At 46.2% G+C, this 14,344-nt stretch overlaps 1 protein-coding gene across 1 annotated transcript in view; it reads left to right on the plus strand.

The window, feature by feature from the left end:
- The window catches only part of A2M (alpha-2-macroglobulin), a 109,046-nt gene that overhangs the window by 44,092 nt on the left and 50,610 nt on the right, over positions 1–14,344 (plus strand). The window contains 4 exon segments of the mRNA XM_060236780.1: positions 1,161–1,310; positions 4,281–4,451; positions 6,698–6,797; positions 13,681–13,819. Coding sequence (XP_060092763.1) covers positions 1,161–1,310; positions 4,281–4,451; positions 6,698–6,797; positions 13,681–13,819 — 560 coding nt within the window.

Genomic DNA, 14,344 nt, shown 5'->3' on the forward strand with positions numbered 1-14,344 from the left:
ACCATTCCCCTCAATGCCTTTCCTTTTCGTTAGCTATGAACTTCGCGCCAGGCTTCTGTTCATAGGCAGAACACAGTCTCAATGTTTAAAATATTCATATAGTTTCCAGGGCAGAGGGCATTTCTCCCCAGTGACAAACGCAGAATCGATGGCAGTGGACAATAAGCAATGGGAGGGAGAGAGGCTGTAAAAATACATGGGACAGAGCTTGAGGGGATATGGCAGTTCTGGGATGGAATGCAAAGATTCAGGGGAGGAGAAAGGACTGAATTCTTGAAGGTCACTAATGTAGTTCAGCAGAATCTGGAGTTCTGGTGGCTTCTCATGCTCTGGTATGCACAGGTTACAGTCCTAAGCATACTTTCCTGGGAGTAAACCCCAATGGGGCTTACTTCTGAGTAGACCTGCTTCAGCTTCCCACAGCATTTGATAATATTTGCTTACTCGTGGCCTTCTTGAAAAAAGTGGTTGAGTTTGGGTTTGAACATGCCATTTATAATTGTGTCTTGAACACACACATCGAGTTTAATTCGGATACCTCTGCCTCTAAAGCCTTGCAGATGTATGATGTGTTTTTCTTCCCTGCCTTATTTGCCAGAGTCAAATGGGTTTTGAATTTCAAACGAAAAATTGCGGTGCAAATATCCGTACCATATTTCTCGTTGATTTCTTATTGGTTACGTTAAATATTGCATTTTCCACATATTTTACATTTTTCTGGGCCCGTTTTTGACATGGGGCTTTGAACTTGAAATGTAGAATGGCGCTCTGAATGTGAAGTCCAGTTTTCATTGTATCACAGTACAATAATTTGCATTTCCCTCACTTCTTTTTTTTTTGGGGGGGGGGGGGAGGATCATTAGCTGGCATTCAGATGTGAAACAGAGAATTTTTATGGGGGTGCCAAATTCCATTCTGATTGAACTAAACAAAGAGGCCACTTTTCATCTGGCAAACTGGTAGGACACAGTTTTATAAATTGGGCTAGCGAAATAATAGATTGTTGAGTATAATAATAGATTGCGAAATAATAGATTGTTGAGCGAAATAATAGATTGCCCAGCTGAGTGGGAGAACGCAAGCCTAGAATACCTGATTCCAGGAGAGTATCTTTTCTGCTGCCGTGTGTTTGGATTTCGAAAGATCTTTTATGCTTTCAGGTGAAACTGGCATTTTCAGCTGCCGAAGGCCTGCCTGGCAGCGATACACATCTCCACCTTGCAGCCGCCAGAGACTCCCTTTGTGCTATCCGTGCTGTCGATAAGAGTGTCCTCCTTTTGAAGCCTGAAGCTGAGCTTTCACCTCAAACCGTGAGTCCAACCTACATCTGAGCTAGGGTTGCCAATCCCCAGGTGGCCCGGGGGTGCCCCAGTTTGGAGTCCCTCTCCCCATTTCAGGGTCATCAGAGAGGGAGGGAAATGCCCACTGCCTAAATAGGGCATAATGGAGAATTGATCTGCAGGTATCTGGGGCTCTAGAGGGGCTGTTTTTTGAGGTAGAGGCACCAAATTTTCAGCATAGCATCCTGTGCCTCTCCGCAAAAGACAAAGTTTCAAAAATATTGGGCCAAGGGGTCCAGTTCTTGGAGCCCCAAAATAAGATGCCCCTATTCTTCATTATTTCCAATGGAGGGAAAGCATTGAAAAAGTGTGCAGTGTCAAGCATGCTATTTCTATATGCTATTTCTATATGGGCTTAGCAGACAGGCCAGAGGTAAAGCAGAGCATCACCCTTGTCTTTTCCCCCTTTCTTCTTCCCCCCTTTCCTATGGGTTCATAATAAATCCATCTGGACCCAGGATGTTTAGAGTAACCTTGCATTAACGGTGTAGAATGCCTCTCCCCCAGATTCACACAGCCAGGTCTTATCGGCTCTCAGAGAATGTGTGAGAAAGGGAGATGTTTTTATTAGCTGGCATTCCTTAGCCATAAAAGAGATACTAGTGAGTAGCCTTTGAACCCGCAACTCAATTTGCATCTTTATGTTATTCTTTTGAAGTTATCTGTAACCCAGCCTTTTGGAAGTCTACCTATAAGTTACTATCCAATACTATGTACGTCATTACGTCCAAGGAGTCTGTCCTTGGAGCAAACTATGGAGTTTTACAATAAAGCAGGTTTTGATTAAAGAACAAAAGCTTGATTATTGCGAAATATCGACGCTTGACATGCAGTCCTTTTCAATGTGATGGCCAGAACTCCCTTTGGAGTTCAGTCATGCTTGCCACAACCTTGCTCCTGGCTCCACCCCCAATGTCTCCTGGCTCCACCCCCAAAGTCCCCAGATATTTCTTGAACTGGACCTGGCAACCCTAATCCGAGTGTGTATACAGGCCCCATTTGCCAGAACAATTTTTCCTCAGCTTCTTAGATTTATTTATTTCATTTGATTTCTAACCTGCCCTCCCATAAGCCTCAGGGAGATAGTTAGATAGTGCTATTAGCATGCCAGAGAGATCCAGAGGAGTTAGCCATGTTAGTCTGTTGCTGCAAAATAGTATGGGCTCCAACAGCACCTTTAAGACTAACAAATTTCATCGCAGCGTCAGCTTTCAAGAAACACAGCTCTCTTCATCATATGCATGGAGAGTATGTAGAAACAGGCCTGCCCCCTCCCCTTATATCTCTGGCCAGTGTTAGTCTTAAAGGTGCTACCTAAGTTGGGGAGAAGTTTCCCTCAATGTTGTTGGCAAACCTTATATTAAGAAACATTAACTTAATGATGGAACGGTCAGTTAGCTGGGACTGCAACACACTGGAATGGAAGCCAAGATTTTGCATTCTGCTCTCAAGTTTAATTCCAGCCACTTGGGAAACCCTAAGTGGCCCTTGAGCCTTTTGATTGCCATTGCTATTATGAGACAGTGTGAAACAGTGGTTCAGCAGCTGAGAACCACGAAATCCCTGCTTCACATTTCCACTCTGAAAAGTTTTGGCAGAAGAGGAATTAATCTAGGAGGAAACGCAACATCTAGAAATGGTTCTGCTGTCTATTCCAGGTATCCACAGAGAGGTCTTGCATGACCCTGCCTCTCTGGTCAATGGCCCCCAGCATTCCTAGGAAATGGTGATGCGGCCGCTGCTCAGGGACGCAGCCAATGTCTTAGCCGTGCTCCGTCCATTCAACTGGAGAGCCAGTTTGGTGTAGTGGTTAAGTGTGCGGACTCTTATCTGGGAGAACCGGGTTTGATTCCCCACTCCTCCACTTGCACCTGCTAGCATGGCCTTGGGTCCGCCATAGCTCTGGCAGAGGTTGTCCTTGAAAGGGCAGCTGCTGTGAGAGCCCTCTCCAGCCCCGCCCACCTCACAGGGTGTCTGTTGTGGGGGAGGAAGGGAAAGGAGATTGTGAGCCGCTCTGAGACTCTGTCCTTGAAAGGGCAGCTGCTGTGAGAGCCCTCTCCAGCCCCACCCACCTCACAGGGTGTCTGTTGTGGGGGAGGAAGGGAAAGGAGATTGTAGTGTTAGCCTTAAAGGTGCTACCTAAGTTGGGGAGAAGTTTCCCTCTGTCGTTGAAAGGGCAGCTGCTGTGAGAGCCCTCTCCAGCCCCACCCACCTCACAGGGTGTCTGTTGTGGGGGAGGAAGGTAAAGGAGATTGTGAGCCACTCTGAGACTCTGTCCTTGAAAGGGCAGCTGCTGTGAGAGCCCTCTCCAGCCCCACCCACCTCACAGGGTGTTTGTTGTGGGGGAGGAAGGTAAAGGAGATTGTAGGCCACTCTGAGACTCTGTCCTTGAAAGGGCAGCTGCTGTGAGAGCCCTCTCCAGCCCCACCCACCTCACAGGGTGTCTGTTGTGGGTGAGGAAGGGAAAGGAGATTGTGAGCCACTCTGAGATTCTGTCCTTGAAAGGGCAGCTGCTGTGAGAGCCCTCTCCAGCCCCACCCACCTCACAGGGTGTCTGTTGTGGGGGAGGAAGGGAAAGGAGATTGTGAGCCACTCTGAGATTCTGTCCTTGAAAGGGCAGCTGCTGTGAGAGCCCTCTCCAGCCCCACCCACCTCACAGGGTGTCTGTTGTGGGGGAGGAAGAAGGAAGGTAAAGGAGATTGTGAGCCGCTCTGAGACTCTTTGGAGTGGAGGGCGGGATATAAATCCAATATCTTCTTCTTCATCTTCTTCTTCATTTAGTTTTGGAGCTGGTCTGGAAATGGCTGGAAAACAGCCACAATGTTTCCATCTTAGTGGGCAGCCATTGTTCTAGTCCAAGCCCAGCTCAGTCCCTAAATGGACACGGTGACTACCAGCACAGGAATATTTAATGTCATACTGATTCTCCTTTGCTTTCAGGTTTATAATTTGCTTCCTGTGAAGGACCTCCGGGGCTATAGCTACCAGAATCACTATTTGGATGAACCAGACGTTGAGCACTGCGTGGCTCCCAAAAATATTGTTGTGGATGGCATTCACTACACCCCTGTTGCTCATGATAATAAAGGGGACGCCTACGAACTCCTCAAGGTGAGTACCAAATGGACACTGACTAATTCCGCACTCAGCACTTGCCTCCCTTCTGTGTGGGGGGGCGGGCTCGTCACGGTGGCTCTTTCCCCCAGATTCTGCATTGGCATCTTTGGAACGGGGCTGTGTGTTCTCTGCTTGCTCCCTGCCCCATGCAAACTTGAGAGCCAAGAACGAAACCAGGACAAAGGCTAATGCAGAATCCAACACTGAGTTCATTGGCTACTGAAATGCCTACCCTTGTGCCCAGCCAAGGTGAACAGAAAGGGAAAATATTTACCGTAGAACCCCCATGCCGGTCATGGTTATGTGGCTGCCACTTGCCTAATTTTAACAGGTATTCTCCTGCTTTCACGGTAGCCTTCCTGCCGTTTTCTTCTGGAAGTGACTCACAGCTACAGCATGATGCTCTAGGAACGCCCAGGATCTCTGTGGTCATTACCATAGAGATTTGAAGAACACCTAGCGTTGTGTTGTGGCCATATCACTTCTGAGTTTTCACAGCAAATGGCACTATTTTTCAAGGGTTCCACACCTGAAAGCTTCCACGATTTGTGGGAGGTGGTCTGGGAACCCTAGGCGTTTGGCCCACCCAATACCTGGGGGGATGAGGCTTTGCCACCCCCCTCCCCACTCCATGGAGAAGTTCTGATGAATTAATAGAGTTTTTGACCAAACGCAAATACCAAACCTCCACACTATCATTCTACACGGGCACGCCAATTAAACAAGACTTTTGCCTTGTTCAGGTACCGTGTTCTACTTTTCTCCATTGACTGAATAGCATCTGTTAATGCCTATGGTAGAAATTAAACCATTGTGTTTGGGGACACCATTGCAGTGAAGGCTAAACCTGCCCCTGGTGATCCTAGTGTCTGAAAAGCTGCTTTTGCCTCCCACGCCCTCAGCTGGGTCCCAAAATCCCCCATTTTCTTTTTCTGAAAAAGTTGACAGCAGACTTGACATTCACTATCGGCATCAGCTAGCTCACAGGTTTTTAGCCTCCAGCTCACACACCTTTGTTTTAGCTCAGGAAGGATAATCCCTAGGGTTGCCAATCCCCAGGTGGGGGCAGGGGATCCCCCGGTTTGGAGGCCCTCCCCCTGCTTCAGGGTCATCAGAAAGCAGGGGGAAGGGAGGGAAATGTCTGCTGGGAACTGTTATTCCCTAGGGAGATTTATTCCCATAGAAAATCATGGAGAATCGATCCGCGGGTATCTGGGGCTCTGTGGGGGGGCTGTTTTTTGGGGTAGAGGCACCAAATTTTCAGTATAGCATCTAGTGCCTCTCCCCAAAATACCCCCCAAGTTTCAAAAAGATTGGACCAGGGGGTCCAATTCTATGAGCCCCAAAAGAAGGTGCTCCTATCCTTCATTATTTCCTATGGAAGGAAGGAATTGAAAAGGTGTGCCGTCCCTTTAAATGTGAGGGCCAGAACTCCCTTTGGAGTTCAATTATTCTTGTCACAGCCTTGATCTTGGCTCCACCCCTAATGTCTCCTGGCTCCACCCCCCAAAGTCTCCTGGCTCCACCCCCAAAGTCCCCAGATATTTCTTGAATTGGACTTGGCAACCCTAATAATCCCAGAGCACAATAATTTCTGCAGTAGCTCACAACTTTAATACCAATAGACACAACTTTAATAGCTCACAAAGTAGAATTTTTGCTCAAAAGACTGCAGCTTAAGGGGAACATTGGTTGGCATCCCCCTTATTTTTATAATTGCTTTCAAAATATCATACAGTTGTTTTTAACCATTTTTGCACATAACTCTGTTCGTCTAATTTCTAAAGGCACAGATTTGCATTCTGGGGAAGCCTGACAGAGTACAGCTCCCTCCCTGGGACATTTGTACTTCTGCCTGAGTTGAAGGCCAAACCAGAACTTGTAAGTGGAGGAAAGGAGGTGTTGCTACAGAACAGCAACTCCACAAAGCCCTTTCAGGGCCCCTCTTACAAGGGAGGGATGCATACACAGAGGAGAAGGCCCATATTTCTTTGGACACATGTCTACAGTACACACTCAGTATTGGGGGGGTGGGGGGCTGTCGTGGGGCACAGATTCTGAACTCTTCACAGGGGGAAGAACTGTCTTGTCTCTAAACAACAATGAACGTCTGCTTCTTCTGTGTGATGCACCCCTCTTTTGATTGGCCAAGGAGCCATCTTACATGCTCCTCTCTGACAAGGAGAAGAGGCCCAGGCTTTTGGAGAGGTTCGAAAGTGCCTTACTTTCTTGTTTTACAGAATGTTGGCCTTAAAGTTTTTACTAATGTCAGGATCCATAGGACCGTGTTCTGCAGTCATGTAAATCTATACAGCACTCCAGGCGTAGCAAGGACATACGGTAAGAACTGAAGCAGAATGAGGCACAGAGGAGTCACTCCTTTGTTCCTTACCTCAGCTCCACCTTCATTTTATTGTTAAAAACCATCAGAGGAGCCCTGGCCACACGAGGCCCATGACCTGCGAAGCGCTGCCCCTCCTTTTGCCCTCATGGCTCCGCCTCCTACTCTAGGCCAAGAGCTCTGTAAATTGTAAAACCACGTAGGGTTGCCAGGTCCCCAGGTCTTTCCTGGCAACCAGCGGTGATGTGGGGAGGACTTACAAGGAGCAGGACGTTTCAACCGATGTTTCAGCATGTCCATGTCACTTCCAACGTGACCTGGAAGTGATATAGGAATGTTGCAGACATCAGGGTGATGCTCTCATTTTTGGTCAAAAACTCTATGGTAGAATTAGTTTCTACCATAGAGTTTAGGCCCCAAAACTTGCATAATTTCCAGATCACATTTGAAGTCACATAGGTACGTCGCTAAAATCTCATCTGAGCCTCCTTCCTTTTGGGGGCAAGTTCCTGCCCCCACTGGCCAAACTGGTTGGAAGCAGAGAGGGGGGCTTGGGAGTGGGGGGTTCCCACCTTCACCGGGTGTGTGTGTGTGAAAGCTTGATTATTGAGAAATATCGATGCTTGACATTTTGGAAGTAATGACGTATACAGATTGGAATAGTTACTTTATAGACAAACTTCAAAAGGATAACATACAGATGCAATTTGAGTAACGGGTTCAAAGGCTACTAGCTACTATCCCTTTTATTGCTAAGGAATGCAAGCTAATAACAACATCTCCCTTTCTCACACTTTCTCTGAGAGCAGATAAGACCTGGCTGTGTGAATCTGGGGGAGAGGCACATTACACCGTTACTAGCAAGGCTAACCTAAACATCCTCAGGCCAGATGGATTTATTATGCACCCTTAAGTTGTAAAGGTGGGGGAAGTAGGCCAGAGTGGTGTTCTGCTCTGTGTCTGGTGGGCCTACATGGCACATAAAAATATGCATGCTTGACAGGGGGGGAGGTCTGCAAACCCTATTAAAATAACTTTATTGAAAAACAACCAGATGTTTGGGAGGACTTTCTCGGGAGTTTAGGGTTGCCAAGTCCAATTCAATAAGTATCTGGGGACTTTGGGGGTGGAACCAGGAGACTTTGGGGGTGCAGCCAGGAGACATTGTGGGCGGAGCCAGGAACAAGGGTGTGACAAACATAATTGAACTCCAAGGGAGTTCTGGCCATCACATTTAAAGGGACAGCACTCCTTTTAAAATGTCTTCCTTCCATAGGAAATAATGAAGGATAGGGGCACCTTCTTTTGGCACTCATAGAATTGGACCCTGTGGTCCAATTGTTTTGAAACTTGGGGGGTACTTTGGGGAGAGGCACTAGATACTATACTGAAAATTTTGTGTCTCTACCTCAAAAAACAGCTCCCCCAGAGCCCCCGAAACCTCCAGATCAATTTCACATTATACCCTATGAGAATCAATCTCCACATAGGGAATAATGACGTGCTCAGCAGACGTCCCCCCCCCCCGTTTCTGGTGACTCTGAAGCGACTCTCTACTCACGAGTTGCTGCCAACTTCTTCAAAGTAACACAGACACCCCATCCCAAGAGGAAGCCTTTCAATCGGAGACTGAAGCCTCCGGAGGTCCTGTGTGGGCGGGGCTTCCCCCCATTGGCCAGCTGACTGGGGGCGGGAAAGAGCCTGGGAAAGCGGAAGAACCCCCGCTGGGACCTGGGGATTGGCAAGCCTAGGGAAGTTATAATTCCAGAGCCAGTTTGGTGTAGTGGTTAAGTGTTCCGACTCTCATCTGGGAAAACCGGGTTTGATTCCCCACTCCTCCACTTGCACCTGCTAGCATGGCCTTGGGTCAGCCATAGCTCTGGCAGAGGTTGTCCTTGAAAGGGCAGCTGCTGTGAGAGCCCTCTCAGCCCCACCCACTTCACAGGGTGTCTGTTGTGGGGGGGGGGGAAGGTAAAGGAGATTGTGAGCCGCTCTGAGACTCTGTCCTTGAAAGGGCAGCTGCTGTTTGAATAAACAATTTTATTAGTAACATATGGTAGTAGAACTATAACTACAACTTATAAAAAGCTTAATATATATTAAGAAAAAGACCATCATTCTACCCCACATCTTACTTTCTCCCACCCCTCCCCCAATTACTTGACCCCCGCCAGTGTTATTTTCTTTAAAAAAACAGATATTAAAGGTACCCTTAACTATCAAGAAAAAAAACGAAACAAAAAAGAAACATAGGGAAGAAGAACCCCCTTCAAGAATTGTATTGTTATCTTAAAAATCTTAATCCTCAAAAATTGTCCAATGTCCTTTTATTTTCCACTCTTTCTCTACATATCTTCTGAATTTCTTCCACTCTTGGTTAAAAAGTTCTAAATCACAGTCTCTTAATTTTCTTGTTAATTTGTCCATTTCACTCCATGACATAACTTTCATAATCCAGTCCCATTTTTCTGGTATTTTTTCTTGCTTCCACAACTGCGCATACAATGTCCTAGCAGCTGAGAGCAAGTACCATATTAATGTTCTATCTTCTTTTGGAAATTTTTCCATTTGTAATCCCAGCAGAAAAGTCTCTGCCTCTTTATTGAATTCATATCCCAGGATCTTAGATATCTCTTGTTGAATCATTTGCCAAAACATTTTAGCTCTTTCACAAGTCCACCACATATGGTAGAAAGAACCTTCATGCTTTTTACATTTCCAGCACCTATCTGGCATCTTATTGTTCATCTTTGCTAATTTTTTTGGAGTCATATACCATCTATACATCATCTTAAAACAGTTCTCTTTAATACTATGACATGTTGCGAGTTTCATGGAATTTTTCCACAGATATTCCCAAGATTCCATCTTTATTTCTTTATTTACATTAATTGCCCATTTTATCATTTGAGATTTCACTACTTCATCTTCTGTAGCCCATTGTAAAAGTAATTTGTACACTTTTGAAATTAATTTCTCATTATCTCCAAGCAGAACTCTTTCCATTTCTGTTTGTTCTTTCCTTATTCCTTCAGCTTTGATATCATTCTCCATCAAACTTTTTATTTGTTGCATTTGAAACCAATCATATTTATAGTTTAGTTCTTCTGCAGTTTTCAATTCTATTTTCCCGCTTTGTATTTTTAGTAACTGGTTGTATGATAGTTGTTTTTCCTTGACTGTTTTGGCCGTTAACTTTATCACTTCAGCCGGCACTATCCATAAAGGTCTCCTCTCATCACCATATTTCTTGTACTTTATCCACACATTTAATAAGCTACTCCTTATATAATGGTGAGAGAAAAGACCGTCCATCTTCTTTTTTCCATAGTACAAATATGCATGCCAGCCGAATTTTTTTCCATGGCCTTCTAACATTAGAAGTTTTTTATTTAATAACGTTATCCATTCTTTTAACCATACTAAACAAATTGCTTCATGATACAGTTTCAAATCTGGTAATTGGAATCCACCTCTCTCTTTCGCATCTATCAGGACTTTCATTTTAATTCTAGGTTTCCTCCCGGCCCACACGAATTCCGAAATTTTTCTTCGCCATTTATCAAATTGCTTAGCATCTTTCACAATGGGGATGGTTTGAAACAGATACATAATCCTTGGTAAAATATTCATTTTTACTGCAGCTATTCTACCCAACAGTGACAAATTGAGCTTGTTCCACTTTAGCATGTCTTCTTCTATTTTACGCCATAGCTTTTCATAATTGTTCTTAAACAAATCAATATTTTTCATTGTTATCTCTACCCCTAGGTATTTTACCTTAGAGGTAACTTCACAACCCGTTAGTCTTTGTAGTTCTTGTTGTCTATTTTTCTGCATATTCTTACATAAGATTTTTGATTTTTCTTTGTTTATATAAAGTCCCGCCAACTCCCCAAACTCTTGTATTCTCATTAACAACAAAGGTGTAACTTGTAAAGGATTTTCATTTATAAACATTATATCATCTGCAAATGCTCTGTATTTATAGGTAAATCCTTTTATTTGTAGTCCTTCTAAATCTTTTTCTTCTTGAATCTGCATTAGTAAAATTTCAAGAGTCATTATAAACAGCAATGGCGAAAGCGGGCAGCCTTGTCTGGTACCTTTACTAATTTTCATTTCATCTGTAAGATCTGCGTTGATGCACAGCCTTGCACTTTGTTCAGAATATATTGCCTTTATCATTCTTATAAAACTTTCTCCAAGCTCCATTTTTTCCATCACTGCAAACATAAAGTCCCAATTTAAATTGTCAAATGCTTTTTCTGCATCCGCAAAGAATAGCGCTACTTCCTTTTCTGGATGTCTTTCATAATATTCTACAATATTTACAACAGTTCTAATATTGTCTCTTATTTGTCTTTTGGGAAGAAAACCGGCTTGGTCCTCTTTTATAAAATTTATCAAATATTGCTTAAGACGTTCTGCCAGAATTCTTGTAAATATTTTATAATCATTGTTCAAAAGTGAAATTGGTCTGTAATTTTTCACATTTGTAACATCTCTTTCTTCTTTAGGTATCAAAGAAATAACAGCTTCTTTCCATGTATTTGGTACCTTCCGAAAGGGCAGCTGCTGTGAGAGCCCTCGCAGCCCCACCCACCTCACAGGGTGTCTGTTGTCGGGGAGGAAGGGAAAGGAGATTGTAGGCCACTCTGAGACTCTGTCCTTGAAAGGGCAGCTGCTGTGAGAGCCCTCTCCAGCCCCTCCCCCCACCTCACAGGGTGTCTGTTGTGGGGGAGGAAGATAAAGGAGATTGTGAGCCGCTCTGAGACTTTGTCCTTGAAAGGGCAGCTGTTGTGAGAGCCCTCTCAGCCCCACCCACCTCACAGGGTGTCTGTTGTGGAGGAGGAAGGGAAAGGAGATTGTGAGCCGCTCTGAGACTCTGTCCTTGAAAGGGCAGCTGCTGTGAGAGCCCTCTCCAGCCCCACCCACCTCACAGGGTGTCTGTTGTGGGGGAGGAAGGGAAAGGAGATTGTAGGCCGCTCTGAGACTCTGTCCTTGAAAGGGCAGCTGCTGTGAGAGCCCTCTCAGCCCCACCCACCTCACAGGGTGTCTGTTGTGGGGGAGGAAGGGAAAGGAGATTGTAGGCCGTTCTGAGACTCTGTCCTTGAAAGGGCAGCTGCTGTGAGAGCTCTCTCAGCCCCACCCACCTCACAGGGTGTCTGTTGTGGGGGAGGAAGGGAAAGGAGATTGTAGGCCGCTCTGAGATTCTGTCCTTGAAAGGGCAGCTGCTGTGAGAGCCCTCTCCAGCCCCACCCACCTCACAGGGTGTCTGTTGTGGGGGAGGAAGGGAAAGGAGACTGTAGGCCTCTCTGAGACTCTGTCCTTGAAAGGGCAGCTGCTGTGAGAGCCCTCTCAGCCTCACTCACCTCACAGGGTGTCTGTTGTGGGGGAGGAAGGGAAAGGAGATTGTGAGCCGCTCTGAGACTGTTCGGAGTGGAGGGCGGGATATAAAACCAATATCTTCATTTACCTCACAGGGTGTCTGTTGTGGGGGAGGAAGGAGATTGTGAGCCGCTCTGAGACTCTTCAGAGTGGAGGGCGGGATATAAATTCAATATCTTCTTCTTCTATGCCTTCATTTCTATGACATCCCCCCCCCCAAAAAAAAAATTCAAAGGGAAAATTCAAAGTAAATTTGGAACAACAAATGAGGAATTTTGACCATTTCTCAGTGGAGCTTTGCAGGAGGTAGGGCTCTAAGGGTCTGCAAATATGCTTGGGATGTCAGGGAGAGAAAGGAGAAGCAAAAGAGACAAGAAGAGAGTCTGGGGCCGTGTGGCTTCTTCCCCTGGCTCTTGGGGTATGGCCATTCACTTCACATCCCTTTGGAGAGGCTTTCTACTTCCCCTAAAGAGAATGAAATGAAACTCTCTACCATTTCCCGTCATATATAGCAATTAGGCTTATACATGTGTAAACAGACTGGCCCACAGTCCCATGGAGCTAATTAGAGTGGTCTTGAGACACCCTCATCCCACCTGCTGTGGAGTCTCCCGCTTGGACTCACTCTGACCACGGATGGTTTCTTTGGGAGCTGGCAGCAGGAATTCTCTCCCCTGGCTGATCTTTGGGGAAACTTGTGTGATTCCCAGAAATATTTTAGAGGAACAGACAGTTTCCAGAGGAAACTGCACTTCTGATGAGCTGGAAATGTATTTGGGGCGGTGGGCGGCTGGGAGATGACATGAGGAATGGTCTGATGACACGGGCAGATGCCGAACCCCAAAGATGACATTTCAGACCTGTGGGGAGCCCCAGTCATTGCTTGGTTTGGCGGTTAGTTGCGCGTGTCAGTCCCCTCCTTGCCGCTCGATTCCACTTTGCGAGCCAAAGAGCCGCTTCACGGATGCGTGTTCACTTGAGTGCAAAATCGAGGAAGGACGTGCAAGCAAGGTTGTCGGCTCCGGGTTGGGAAACGACTGGAGATTGTGAGGGTGAAGCCCAAGGAGGGGAGAGTTTGGGGAGGGGAAGGACTTCAATGGGATATAAATGCCCCGGAATCCACTTTCCACTGTGGTCGTTCTCTCCAGGTGAACTCATCTCTGTTGTCCGGAGATCACAGTTGTAATAACAGGAGATCTCCAACGCGGCATGCGTGTGAGAACAGAGTCAGCTCTGCCACGAGGCAAACTAGCCTGGGGTTGCCAAACTGGGCATCTCCAATGACATTATCAGTGCAGGGGTGGGGGTGGGGGGAGGTGCCAGCCTCGCCTAGGGTGCAAGGCAACCTTGGGCTGGCCCTGCATGTGAAACAGCCATTGCCGATCAGACAGCGAGACAAGGCTCTTCGATGGAAGGCATTCCTCAGCAAGCGGTAAGCATGTGTCTTTCAGCCATAGCTCCGGTATGAACTTTCTCCCCTGCTTCTCGTAGTTGCAGAGAGCGCACCCATCGCATATGCAATGTCAGGACCAGGAGCTTTGCCATCAATGCCTCCCGAAGACGCCGACGTGGCAAAGCCCGCCAGAAGCTTTTTCCCCGAGACGTGGCTTTGGTTGGAAACACCAGTCGAGTAAGCAACTGTTTTGACACTTAGAGGGTGGAGGCAATGTAGTTACGAAAGAGAGAAAGAAATTTTAAGGCTCGGGGCAAAGCAGCGACCCTACTGCAATTCATGGGCGTGGTTTTTGCAAATATATTTATTTAATGATCTCATTTTTATTTCAAGCTTTCATCTAATGTATTTATTTGGAGATCTTCTTTTTTTAACCCAGCCACATGGCTCCTCTGAACGTTCAACAGGTCTAAAAGATGTAGGGGTTGCCAAGTCCAATTCAAGAAATATCTGGGGACTTTGGGGGTGGAGCCAGGAGACTTTGGGGGTGGAGCCAGGAGACATTGGGGTGGAGCCAGGAACAAGGGTTGCCAAGTCCAATTCAAGAAATATCGGGGGACTTTGGGGGTGGAGCCAGGAACAAGGGTTGCCAAGTCCAATTCAAGAAGTATCTGGGGACTTTGGGGGGTGGAGCCAGGAGACATTGGGGTGGAGCCAAGAACAAGGGTTGCCAAGTCCAATTCAAGAAATATCTGGGGACTT

This window comes from Heteronotia binoei, chromosome 4 (genome assembly GCF_032191835.1).
Source record: "Heteronotia binoei isolate CCM8104 ecotype False Entrance Well chromosome 4, APGP_CSIRO_Hbin_v1, whole genome shotgun sequence".
Lineage (NCBI taxonomy): Eukaryota > Metazoa > Chordata > Lepidosauria > Squamata > Gekkonidae > Heteronotia > Heteronotia binoei.